This window comes from Martes martes (assembly GCF_963455335.1).
Source record: "Martes martes genome assembly, chromosome: 1".
Lineage (NCBI taxonomy): Eukaryota > Metazoa > Chordata > Mammalia > Carnivora > Mustelidae > Martes > Martes martes.
In genome coordinates, this window is record NC_137888.1 from 131,460,504 (window position 1) to 131,473,637 (window position 13,134).

Here is a 13,134-nt window from a genome sequence, read left to right on the forward strand (position 1 = left end):
CCAATAAAATGTGAGGATAGCTCGCGCTGCTGTGACGTCACGTTACCGGAAGTTCCCAGGAGAGGGTGGCAGAGTTCGGCAGGTCGGCTCGCTTGGTTCCCGCGGCGCGAGCAGTGGAGGGCCCTTTCTGCGGCCGCCGTCCTCAAGTCCGCGGAGCTTAGAGAGGCCTTAAGCTGGGTCCGCGGAATCGGTGGCATCGACCCGGCCCTTGACGTCCTTGGGGAGTCGCTCTTTTGCTGGGTCTCAGGCGGCGACCGGAGCACCTCTGCCTCTCGGACGTCCCTTACGGCGTCCCCGGTGACGGACGAAAAGTTCTCTTGGAATTTTGATTCACCGAATGACCTTGAGCTCTGGGCGACGCCTGCCTTGTAGTTTGTGGCTGCACTCGCTACTCAGGTACACCCCCGGCTCTTCCTCACCCCGGTTTATCTTCAAATACCCTACACTGTGTTGTCGAGAAGACCAAGAGAGTGAAGGCAGATTGCGTTCTAGTCCTGTGTTTGCCAAGCATATCATTACATGACAGTGATTTGTAAAATAGCAATAACATCCCCTTTTATTATGGGGAGTTTGCTATGTACCAGGTTATTGCGCTGGGTACGATTCTTAACATAAACCCCGGGAGTTTAGATGTTATTCCATATTATTAACCTCCAAACTGAGATACAGAGAGTTGGGTATCTTGAGAAAAATCACCCAGTTAGGAAATGAAGGTCCTGTCTGTCCCCGAAACCTGGAGACAAATTACTTAGTTTATTTGAACCACGGTTTGAACCAGGAATGGCATCAGCAGATACTACCATGAGGCCTCTTTATGCATTGAAAGGGAATGCAGATAAAAGGTGGTTTGTCTTGAAAGCAATGGTAGTGCCTGTTTTTTTGTTTTTTTGTTTTTTTGTTTTTTTTTGGTAGTGCCTGTTTTAATACAGCCACATTCCGTGGGGATATTGCTCCATCACCACACAGTTATTCAAATTTCGGTAGAGAAGGAATGCAGTGCAGTGAAAAAGATACTTTTAAGAAATAGGTCGGGATCAGACTGACTGTTGGGAGCTAGCTCTGGGAGCTAGATATTTACATTCTTTTGGGCCTTATTTTGTCTATTGACTAAAAAAGTTTTGGATTAGAGATGATATGCAAGATAACGTACATATCTAACATTCTACTTTTGCATGGAAATTACGAGATTTGCTGGTTTATATATACCATGTTTCCTTTATATTTACATGGTATGTTTCATGTAATACCTACATGTATACACATTCCTCTTCTTATTTATGTACACATACTCACGTTTGCATGAAGCTACCAATTTTGTGCATACTGAGTTGAAGCTCCACCTGGTTTGAGGCTTGAAAACCTGAAGGCAGAGGAGTCATTGGGAGAAAGTCAAGAAGTTACATTTAAGAAGTTTGTGGAAGGTTATCCCAAAGGCCTCACATTTTGGATAACTGAAGATCTACCCGGTAGTTAGGAAACACTTGTGAAACTTGTTGAGGCTTACCTGGGGTGATTCTGGTGTGACTGGGCAGAGGAGAAATCCCAGCAAAGCCCACCCAGCTCCGTGGCTGCTCCCTGTATCTCTATAGGCACAGATACTTCCCAGGTAGTCCCTTGGAGACAGGAGGACAAGGGAGAGTTTTCCAGGGTCTGTTCTGTAGTCCCAGTGATCATTTTGAGGTTGGGAATCATCTTTAGTTCTTCAGTGCCTCTCAGCATAAGTATGTACAAATTAAAGGTGAGCCATTTTTGAATGTACAGAAATGATTGCATTCATATTTGGTGCTTGAAAGTATAAATTGATAGACCTCTTTGAAAGCAATTTGGACCTAGCAAAAACAATATGCTGGGGAATTTTAAAATTTGAGGTTAATAGCCTTGGAAGTTACAGGCGTTGTTGGGTAAATTTTTTAAAATAATTTCCTTGTAACTTTCCAACTTTTTTGAAGTATGTATTACCTAAAATGGGAAAAGAAAAACTAATGGACCACTTCTCAGTAATAATGGACTCTATGTGTGAGGCACTGTATCAAATGTTTTGTACGCATGATGTCATTAAACAGCCAGTGAGGTATAGGTATCATTAATCCCATCAGCAACATTGGGAAACCAGGGGCTGAAGAACTTAAGTAAGGAGGCAAAGCTGGTAAGTGGCAGTAAATTGTGGTGAGAACTCAGATCTGTCAGATGCTAGAACTTAGGCTCTTAATTAACTTTGATGTCATCTGTGATATGATGGCATTGAAGCAGAGCTAGGTGAAACATACCAGCCCTGAAGCTCTGCAGACTGCTGAGATTGTCTGGCTAGAGCAGTGCTGGTGCCCTTGAAACCTAGATTTGGGAGTCTGCTTGGCTTTCCATACCGCTTTCATCGTGCTGTCTGTTGGCCATAGGCCTTGTCTGCCAGAGGGGATTCCCTGTATGGTGCTGCGCAGTTTGAGTTCATGTTGTCCTGAAGAAAGTATAACCCATAACCAAACATGTAATGCAGTTTTGTTTTGTTTTTTTTTACTCCACCTAACATTTTTAAATAAAACATCACAATGACTACTAAACTTTACTTTGATTCCTAAAAGGGAGTGGAAATGTTTTGTAATGAGCCATTTTTGGACGGTGAGGGTAGGACCAAAGCAGATTTACTAATTGCTATAGGATCATTTGCAATCACAAACTTATAATTCACAAAAAAGTCAAGTCTGTTGAAATGTACCATGAGACTTTGAGTGTGGCTCTCCCTGGAGACAGCGTGGGCTTCTTTGTCAAGAACATATCTGTCGAAGATGTTCGGCATGGCAGTGGGGCTGGTGACAGCAAAAATGACCCACCCGTGGAAGCAGCTGGCTTCATGGCTCAGGTGGTTATCCTGAACTATCCAGACCAAATCTGTGCTGGATTGTCACATAGCTCACATTGCTTGTAAGCTTGCTGAGCTGAAGGAGAAGATTGTCGTTCTGGAAAAAAGCTGGAAGATGGTCCCAAGTTCTTGAAATCTGGTGATGCTGCCATCGTTGATATGGTTCAGCAAGCCTGTGTGTGTTGAAAGCTTCTCTGACTCATCCTCTGGGCTGTTTTGCTGTTCATGACATGAGACAGACAGTTGCTGTGGGTGTCATCAAAGCAGTGGACAAGAAGACAGCTGGAGCTGGCAAGGTCACCAAGTCTGCCCAGAAAGCTCAGAAGGCTAAATGAATATGATCTCCCATTCCTGCCCCCAGTCTTACTTGGTGGTGGAAGAATGGCCTCAGAACTATTTGTATCTATTGCTCATTTACGTTTAGTAGTAAATGGTTAATGATGATAATGCATCCTAAAACCTCCAGAAGGAAAGAAGAGTGTTTTGCGGACCATTTGTGTTTTTTTTGTGCATGTGGCAGTTTTAAGTTATTAGTTTGTTTTATTTATTTATTTATTTATTTATTTGACAGACAGGGATCCCAGGTAGGCAGAGAAGCCGGCAGAGAGAGAAGGGAAGCAGGCTCCCCGCTGAGCAGAGAGCCCGATGCCGGGCTTGATCCCAGGATCCTGGGATCATGACCTGAGCCAAAGGCAGAGGCTTTAACCCACTGAGCCACCCAGGCGCCCCAAGTTATTAGTTTTTAAAATCAGTACTTTTTAATGGTAACAACCAAAAATCTGTCACAGAATTTTGAGACCCATTAAAAGCTTAATGAGAAAAAAAAAATTCTTTTTCAATCATAAAATGTTAACACTGCTGCTGTGGAAAATGACCAAAATTCTCAGCATGTGATTGAACTTAGAACTAGTTCATAATTCTGAATAGAAACTGTGTTTTGTGAATGCGGTTGTGTATCAGGCTGAGGGGAGTTGTTTTTGGTGGTATCCCACCGTCTCTAGGTAGAGTTCAGCAGGGAGCAGAGGGCAGGGGTTAATGGGATTGACCTGATTCTTAGTAACACTCTTGCTTGCCAGGCAGTTGCATAGACATTTGTTCCTCTCAGCAATCCAGTGAAGTGGTATTGGCATTCCAATTTAAAAATTTTAAGAGGTGACTTGTTCAAGATGAAAGAGTAGGAAGGAATCAGATCTGAGCTCTGTTTCACCCATTTCAGGTCAAGCACTCCGTAACTTTGGTACTGCTAGGATTCCCTTAGCAAAAGCTAGATGCTGGGAGCCCCTTTGCTTCCTCAGTGACACTTAGGGTTCTGAATCAACAGGTGCCATAATAGTTCAGTGAATTTACTTCATTTCAGTATATAAATGCTCTGCGAGGCATTCTTGGGTTCTCTCTCTCTACCTTTCTTTTTTTAACTACTCTCACACCTTACCCAATCTGTTACCAAGTGCAGGACTCTGATTCCAAAATATGCTCCCTGTTCATCTACTTCTGCCATCTCAAAACTTTATCCTGCTTTCATTTTGGACGGGAGCCTTCTAACTGGAGACCCTCGCCCTCTGTGATCCATTCTTTACACAGTAGCTTGCTCTTTTGATGTAAATGTAAATTAGGTTGTTCTGTCAAATGTAAATTAGATCCTTTAATGTAAACCTTTCCAGGCTTACTCAGACCCTTCAGTTGCTTCCCATTGCCCTTAGAGTAAATATTCTGTCCGTGGTCTGATGTGATCTGGCACATGTCTATCTGGTGGACTTAACCTCTTGTCACTGTCACCTAGCTCCCCGCTCTCCAGTCATACTGGCTGTGATTCCTGTAACATCGTAGGCTTCTTTCTGTGATTGGGCCTTTGCCTGATGGCTCTGTCCTTACTGTCAGCATGGTTGCCTCTTCCTCACCCTTCAGGTCTCAGCTCAGATGTCTCTTGAGAGAGAGCTTTCCTGATATTCCTCCACTCATTGCCTTTATCATGCTCATTGTAATCTGTATCTGTCTCATTAATTACCTGTTTACTGTCATTGGCTGGACACACTGTACTTAAAGCTTCATGATGACAAGGGCTTTGTGTCTGGTTCTTTAGTGTGTCTCCACACCCAAAATAGTGCCTGGCACCCCAGCAATTCTTAAATAAAATGAGTGTACTTATTGAACAGAAACCAGTATAGTTCATTTTAAATCTTAATCTGTTGCCTGCAGTAATTTTTTTATGGCTTAAGTGGATAGTTTGTTTATTTACTTATCATAAGATAATTTCCTGTTTCAGTAATAGAGTTAAGTATGAATTTTTCGGTTGAGGTAAGGCCTGTGAGGATAGAAACATTGATGGAATATTCTTGTATCGTTTTAGAAAATCCTTAATGTATGTTAACTTTCTATAGCTAACAAAATACTTACATTGAATATATGAAACCACTGGATGTATTTCAAAAAATGGGTATATTTTTGTTTTTTATTTTTTTTTAATACCTTAATGCTTTGGGGGGCCCTCTGAACACAATTTGATAAAAATACCTTTTTTTTTAAACCAGTAGGTGGCACTCTTGGTCATGCTTACTGGCATTCAAAAAACCAGATTTTAGAGTTTTAAAGAGAACAGCTTTTAAAAATTAACATTTCTTTAAGTAAATCAGAGAAAGACAATTATCATATGATGTCGCTGATATGAAGAATTTGAGAGGCAGGGTGAGAGAGGGAAAAAATGAAACAAGATGGGATCTGGAAGGAGGCAAACCATAAGAGACTCTTAATCTCATGAACAAACTGAGGGTTGTTGGGAGGGTTAGGGTGGCTGGGTGATGGACATTGGGAAGGGTATGTGCTATGGTGAGTGCTGTGAAATGTATAAGCCTGACCTGTACACAGGGGTACACAGACCTGTACCCCTGGGGCAAATAATACATTATATGTTAATAAAAAAAATAATGTTTCTTTCTTTCTTTCTTTTTTTTCAAAGATTTTGTTTATTTATTTGAGAGAGGGAGAGCACGAGCATGAGCAGTGGGGAGGAGCAGAGGGAGAGGGAGAAGCAGACTCCCTGCTGAGCAGGGAGCCCAATACAGGGCTCTCTCCCAGGATCCTGGGATCATAACCTGAGCCAAAGGCAGATGCTTAACCAATTGAGCCACCCAGATGCCTGCCCTAAGACTTCTTTATTTTCAAGTTCAGTTGAGCAGTAGACCCTTTAAACAGCATAATCACTAAAAAGTGTGTCTTATTTGAGGATAATTTTTTTTAGCAATGGTTTCCTAAAACACTGAGCAAAACAGTGTTATGTTAACTCTGTATCAGTTCAATTTTATCAGGGAACTTAGCCTTAAGTGACATGTAACTATATCATTCCAGCCATTGGTCTGGTCTTTTTGGTTTGTTTGTTTGTTTGTTTAAGATTTTATTTATTTATTTGAGAGAGAGAGAGCAGGAATGGAGGGTATGGGCAGAGGCAGAGGGAGAAACAGACTCCCTGCTCAGCAGGGAGCCCAACAAGGGGCTCAATCCCAGGATCATGACCTGAACAGAAGGCAGACACTTAACTGACTAAGCCACCCAGGGGCCCCTGCTCTGGGCTTTCATGGGATGTGGGTGGGGGCAGGTTATCATAAGGAGAAAGAGTCAAAGGCCGAGGAAGCTGAAAAAGGGAAGCATTAAGAGGAAACAATCAGAAGACACAAGTGGAAACACAAGGAGGAAGAATTTTTGGGAAGGAGGTAGTGAAGAGTGGACTTGCTGTGAGGTGATGCTTGCTGATTGTAATGAGCCTTGCCTTTTGCAGCCCAGAGTGCCTTTTCATGGTTTCCCAGAACATGGTTCTTACATGTCATCTCTGCTATTGCAGGAACTTTGTGAGAATTTCAGTATATGGAAACACCGCCCTTATTCCAACCATTGTCTATCCAAAGGTCTCACTATAATACCAGGACCAAAGTATTGCATGTCAGGCAGTCAGCCAGCCACATACTTAATGACTCCTAAAATCTCATGGACTTCTAAAGTAAGTTTCACCTTCCTTCTTCCAACAACGAATGCCCCATTTTTAGTTTAGTACATTCAAAGGAGAGAAACTACATTTAGTAGTCATACATGAGGTGAAAGGCCTCATGCTTTTTCATTTCTTAGAAAAGTGAGTAGCATGTTTACCCACAATGATGCTGTGACACACTGTGACAGGAAATGGATCTTTTAGTCAGAAAGCAGTGCTTTTTGATATGACTTGGTTATAACTGACTTTTATATCACTTGATTATTTACTTTTATTTGTTTTCTGTCTCTGTCTTCTAAAATGTAACCTCCCTCAGAAGGTCTTCGTTTCATTTATGTCTGTATCCCCAGTGTCTGCCACATAATGGACTCTTTATATGTCCGATGGAGAACTAACTTAACAAATACGGAGTAGGAACGTAAGCACAGTTAGCTTGAATTTTTCTAACATTAAATTTATTACAATTAATTTATATAGTATCTTCCATAAAGTTCAGAAAAAAGGTTGTGTATATACATTTTCATTTATTCTCTAATATAGGAAAGGATAGCTATATATGGCAGTATAATATGTTAAGTGTGACCATCTGAGACAAATACTCAAAAATTGGCAGAGGACAACAGAATGGTAGGAACCAAAAATATCATCCGACTCACTATCAGTTCTTTTTTTGATAAGCCTATAGGTTTTAGAATTTAAATGTTGGGTAATCTTTCTGGTTTTGTTTTGTTTTTTAACATTTTATTGAAACAGAAGTACATAAATCCTTGGACAGCTTGAAATTAATTTTTTTAACATTTTTTTAAGCATTTCTAAGTTTACAGCAAAATTGAGGGCTAAGTACAGAGATTTTCCGTGTTTTCCCTGCCTTCACACCTGGGTAGCTTTCCCCATTGTCAGCGTCCCCCACCAGAGTGGTCCATCCGTGACGGCTGTCGAGCTGCCCTGACACAACGTAATCACCCGGAATCTGTAGTTCACTTCACTCTCAGTGTGGCGTGTTCCATGGATTTAGACAAACGGATAAAGACATGTATCTATTGCTGTCACTATGGTACCGGACAGAGTATCTTTAATCCCCTAAAAATCTTATGTGGTTTGATGCATTTTTAGAAAATGAAAATACCCACACCATCAGAATTCAGATTAAGAAACAGCATTGCCACTATTACCTCCCCAAAGTTACATGCTAACTTGATTTTGAACTTGATAGATTAATTTAGTCTGTTTTTGTGCTTTTTATGACTGGACTCATGCAACATATGCTCTTTTTGAGTCCGGCTTTTACTCTTTTCATTCAGTGTGGTATTTGATGCTCATCTGTGTGCCCGCATATCGATGCAGTTAGTTTATCTTCATGGCCTTGAACGTCGGAAGATTTGCTCCTTGCACTTCGTCTAGCAAGAAATATTAAAGACATATGTGGTGCTGTTTGGGTGGAGTACAATTATTGGGCAGTTATAAAATCTACTCTCCTCTTCTATCATAGCACAAGATTAGTCACATGAGCTTGGTTAGTGATTTTGGAAACTAATAGCGTGAGTATTTGATGGTACCACTAATTACATATATATGTACTGTGGAGATCAGGTGAATCAGCTCTAAATAGTGGCAGAAATTTTGTCAGGGTGGAGTTAGGCCTTTAACTGCTTTGTTTGTTTTGTTAGATCAGATCATAACACTACAAGCAAAAATCCAAACCTTCACTGGCCCCTAAAATAGTCTGGTATTTCCCTACTTTTTCTTAAAATATTTTAACTTCAGTTTTCTGTTTGCCCAGGAGGTGTCATGGCCTGTGCTGCTGTTTTGGTCCCTAGGTTGTTGCGAAGCTCTTCTGGAACCATCCGCAGTCCGGCTGCTTCACTGAGACTGACACCCAGCGCTTTGCGCCACCTTACTCTGACAAGGTGGGTTTCTGGCCCTTTGAGTTTCTGGCTCATTTGAGGTGATTCAAAAACCTGACCTGCTGATGGTCATGGGAGGCTTATCAGACTCCTGAAGGCATAGCAGAACATCTTGCTTAAATAATGCTTGCCACCCATAGACTGTTAAACTTGAGTTAGATGTGCAAATTTTCACTGACCACTTTATAGGATCTGTAATGTTGTTGTGTATTTTGGATAATCATGATATTACAGGGGCAACTAATTACTTTTATGAAGATAATACTTAATAATCTAATTTTACTTTCTATTAAAGCATAATGAAATCCAAAAGGAAAACTGATCACTTGGAGAGAACTGCCAGTGTCGTTCGTCGGGAGGTTTGTATCTTTGGGCTGTGGCAAGTTTTTCTAGGCTGGACAGTGCACACAGTTATGACCAGCTTATGGAAGAGGCCATAGATGAGCTCCATCCCTTTGAAGGACAGTCTGGGAAAGTTTGTTATGTTTTTGTTCAGAACTTTGCTGATAAGACATGACAACTGATTCGGAAAGTTGGCAGCGAAATACTCACATTTTTCCTTTAAAACTGAGAATAAATGGAGTATAACAGCAACTGAAGGACCTTCGCTCAGGACGTGTAGTGTTTAGGGTTATATTTTAAGGATAGAACTTTGGCAGCCTACATTTTATGAGTAGCTTACCTTTTTCTTTCTATTTTTGTTTGTTTGTTTGTTTGTTTGCTTCTTTTGGCATCATGTCTTAAAGTCCTTGTTCTTATCCCTGCTTTAGAACAACTTCTTATTTCATCAGAGGAGAAAGCACTAACATCTGAGAAAGGAAAGTGGATGAGCTCTTGTTATCCTTCCCATGTGCAGATTTTTTCCCACCATTTTCAGACCCTAGAAAGCTAATCTACCACCTGAAGGGGTGTCGAGGGCTGGGAAATAAAGGATCCTCACCCTTTAACTCAGTGAGTAATCCCATTTTGTTTTACAAACATAAATTGGATATTGGATTTTGCTTTTTGAGTAATTCTTCACATATTTAGATATATTTAGCTTAGTGTTGTTGTGTATTCAAACAGTAAGAAAATTATTACACACTTCTATAAACATGGTCAAACATCGCATTGTTGCAGGAATTTGATTTTTAGCATTAATAGTAAGATAATACTTTAATGTAAAAGACTATTGTTTAGGCCCCATTTTTCAAGCTAATTCTGAAGAAAATTGCTTTGGGATCAGGGGTAGTGTGTTTGTAGATTCAGTTTTAGGCCAATACTTAGGCCAATACTTAGGCCAATACTTTAGGCCAATACTTTAGGCCAATACAATAGTTCAGCATAATAGATTTATGGATGTAGAGGAAAGTACAGTTTCCCCAGTGATGATAAATCTGAAAATTCGTTTTTTCTTTTTGGTTTGCTCAACATACAAAAATGCTCATTCTGTAAATATGTAACTTGTTAGGATTTCTTTTTAAAAAGTGAAATCTTGGGACACCTGGATAGCTCAGTGAGTTAAGCATCTACATTTGGTTCGGGGTCCTGGGATCAAGCTCTGCATTGGGCTTCTTGCTCAACTGGGAGCCTGCTTCTCCCTTTGCCTGCCACTACCCCTGTTTGTGCTCTCTCTCTCTCTCTCGCTGTCTCTTGCTCTCTGACAAATAAATAAAAATTTTTTTTAATTAAAAAAAATGAACTCTTGCTGGTTTTGAAGAAAAAGCAGTTTATTTGACAAGCTTGAACTACATTCTTTTCTGTTGTTTGGTATACTTTGGTATACAGGATTTGGTATACTTTCTATAAAGGGCCAGATAGTAAGTATTTTAGGCTTCATGGGCCATGTTGTCTTAGTTACAACTACGAAACTCTGCCTTTGTAGTGTGAAGTGGGTCATACATTACCTATAAATAAATCTGAGCGACTGTGTTCCAATAAAACATTATTTATCAAAATACCCAGATTTGGCCAGTGGATCATAGTTTGCCAATTGCTGAATTAGAGTAGCATTTCAGAATTTTGTAGGACAAAAGTATTGAGACTATTGGGTTGTTTTTTGAGAGGAGTTTTTTGTTTTAAAGATTTTATTTATTTGAGAGAGGGAGGGAGAGAGTGTGTACAAGCAGAGGGAGGGGCAGAAAGAGAAGTGGACTCCTCCCCAAGCTGGGAGTCTGATGCCAGGACCCTGGGATCAGGACCTGAGCTGAAGGCGTATGCTTAACTAGCTGAGCCAACCAGGGGTCCCTGAGTAAAGTTTTAAGAAAACTACACAGGAAGTTAATGTAAGCTCTAATAGTGTGATTGCAAAGTTAAGAATTGTAATGTCCAGAAATCAGAAAATGTACCCATGGTATGACCTTGGCAGAAGAACTTTCCATTTGCAATTCTTTTTTTCTTCATTTTTTATTTCTTCTCATCTCCCAAACAGAATGGGAGCTAGGAGGAGCTGGATAAAGCCATATGGTGTCTGGGCTACAGCTTCAGTGTGTATATAAGGTCTGTGGGGTCTCATCACAGTTCCTCCAGAGGATGGCTCCTAGCCATAGAGCAGGAGCCTGACCTTGGACTTGGCGGAAATGAACAACATCTCAGCTTGGGCCCTAATGGAACTGGATAGATCACCGACTCATTCCACTCTGGCCTTTAACTTGTATTGCAAGTGCACTTTACAAAAAAGACTCCCGGCATGTCACTTGCTCTTGAGTTCAAGTCTGTGAGGTAGCCTCAGAACAGAACGGCATCTGCATTTTATGAATGAGGAAGCAGAGCCAAGGAGATAAGCTAGTGGCTCTCCCTGAGGGAAGCTCCAGCCCTGTTTCTGACTCCTAGGCCTCAGGACCCTGCTGCCCCTCCAGGAGTGGCTAAAGAATAGAGCACTCACCCACGCAGAAAGGTTTTTTCCTTGTTAGGGCTTGAGTTCCCTCTGAAGAATTTATTGAATGACCATATTATGATGTTAATGCTTCTTTCTTATCTGGGGCTGTAAATGTAACCAGCCTGAGGTCATGCTGATGCAGGAAGCTGAGGTCTGGATTGGATGACATTTGACTGTTGGTGTTCAAGTTCAGATTTTTTTCTTAAGGCTCAAAGAATAAGCTGTGTGGGTAACCTTAGAAGTGTCAAGGAGATAAAAGTATGATTATGTAATGCTGTAAGGATTTTTGAAGTGAGACCAAGATTTCACTGGAGGGGTCACTCCATGCTTGGCCTCTAGAATGCCCGCCCACTGAGCAAGAGGGACTCTGTCCTTCAGTTTGACAGCAGAGTTTGGTAAGGAAAGGCATTTTTAAAATGACAAATTCGAATGCATTTATTTGGAGATATGCCAGACACTAGGCTAGGTTTTAGTGATGCAGCACTGAGCGTGATACATAAAGTCCTTGACCTCATGTTCTAGTGGGAGCTGATCAGAAGAGGCTGATTTTATGCACCTGGTTCACTGCAGAGAAACCTCTGATCCTTTTTCAGTTGTGCTAGTTTGCTTCTTTTAGAAGCCTAATAAGCCTTATCCAAAAATGCCTTCTGTGTGTCATTACCTTTTTGTTGACAAAGCACTGAATTGTTACAAGTTGCTACTTCATTCTCACAGGCACCCTGCAAGGGAGGTGAAGGGGTCCTCACCCCATTTCACGGATGAGATTTAGGTGGGATGACCCTGCTTCCTGATTTGCCCAGGCTGTCATCCTATTTCACTCTCTCAAGTGCCCTGTTTTTTTTTTTTTTTTTAAAGATTTTATTTATTCATTTGACAGACAGAGATCACAAGTAGGCAGAGAGGCAGGTAGAGAGAGAGAGGAGGAAGCAGGCTCCCTGCTGAGCAGAGAGCCCAATGCGGGACTCGATCCCAGGACCCCGGGATGGTGACCTGAACTGAAGGCAGAGGCCTAACCCACTGAGCCACCCAGGCGCCCCTCAAGTGCCCTGTTTTTGATGCAAATTACATTGTGGCCTACATAGGTTTGAAGGACTTGTTTAGTAGGTGGGGGCCTCAGCCCTTGAATTCAGATCTTTGATATCAAATTGGTTTCTCTTTCTACTACAACAGAACAATGTGACACTTGATTTAGACCAAGTTTAATTGAGCAACACAGTGGAAGATAAATTTCACATACCCTCATCTGTGTTCTAAACCAAAACTTGACTTAAGTGTCGATGTAAGAAAGGAGAGAGTTGGGGCTGGCATAGTAGTTAGTTAATAAAGTCAAATGGCTGGGCTCTTGGGGCAGAGAGCTCTGGGGGTCCTATAGGCCCCGTGCTGACTGTCAAGTGCTAATAGTCTGCTTGATCTGTGGTTTTGTGGAGGCTTGGGTTTGAGTGGGGTGAGCTGCTTAACTGGAGATCTGGACCGTGTCCTGAGTTGAACCCTTAAAATTCTCTGCCAGTCATCACCTACACATTCTGGAAGATTGTGTGCTGGA

The 13,134-nt window shown here is 41.4% G+C and overlaps 1 protein-coding gene across 4 annotated transcripts in view; it reads left to right on the forward strand.

Moving 5' to 3' along the window:
- The first annotated feature begins 51 nt into the window (after positions 1 to 51).
- The window catches only part of OXNAD1 (oxidoreductase NAD binding domain containing 1), a 37,113-nt gene continuing 24,030 nt past the window's right edge, over positions 52 to 13,134 (forward strand). For 2 of the 4 annotated variants that reach the window (XM_080821709.1, XM_080821711.1), the window contains exons 1-3: positions 52 to 396; positions 8,611 to 8,737; positions 9,030 to 9,093. In XM_080821709.1, coding sequence (XP_080677835.1) covers positions 8,619 to 8,737; positions 9,030 to 9,093 — 183 coding nt within the window. In that variant the 5' untranslated portion in view covers positions 52 to 396; positions 8,611 to 8,618. Of the gene's footprint in view, positions 397 to 6,760; positions 6,843 to 8,610; positions 8,738 to 9,029; positions 9,094 to 13,134 lie in introns of those variants that run through there. The other 2 variants (XM_080821710.1, XM_080821712.1) reach the window with 2 other exon arrangements.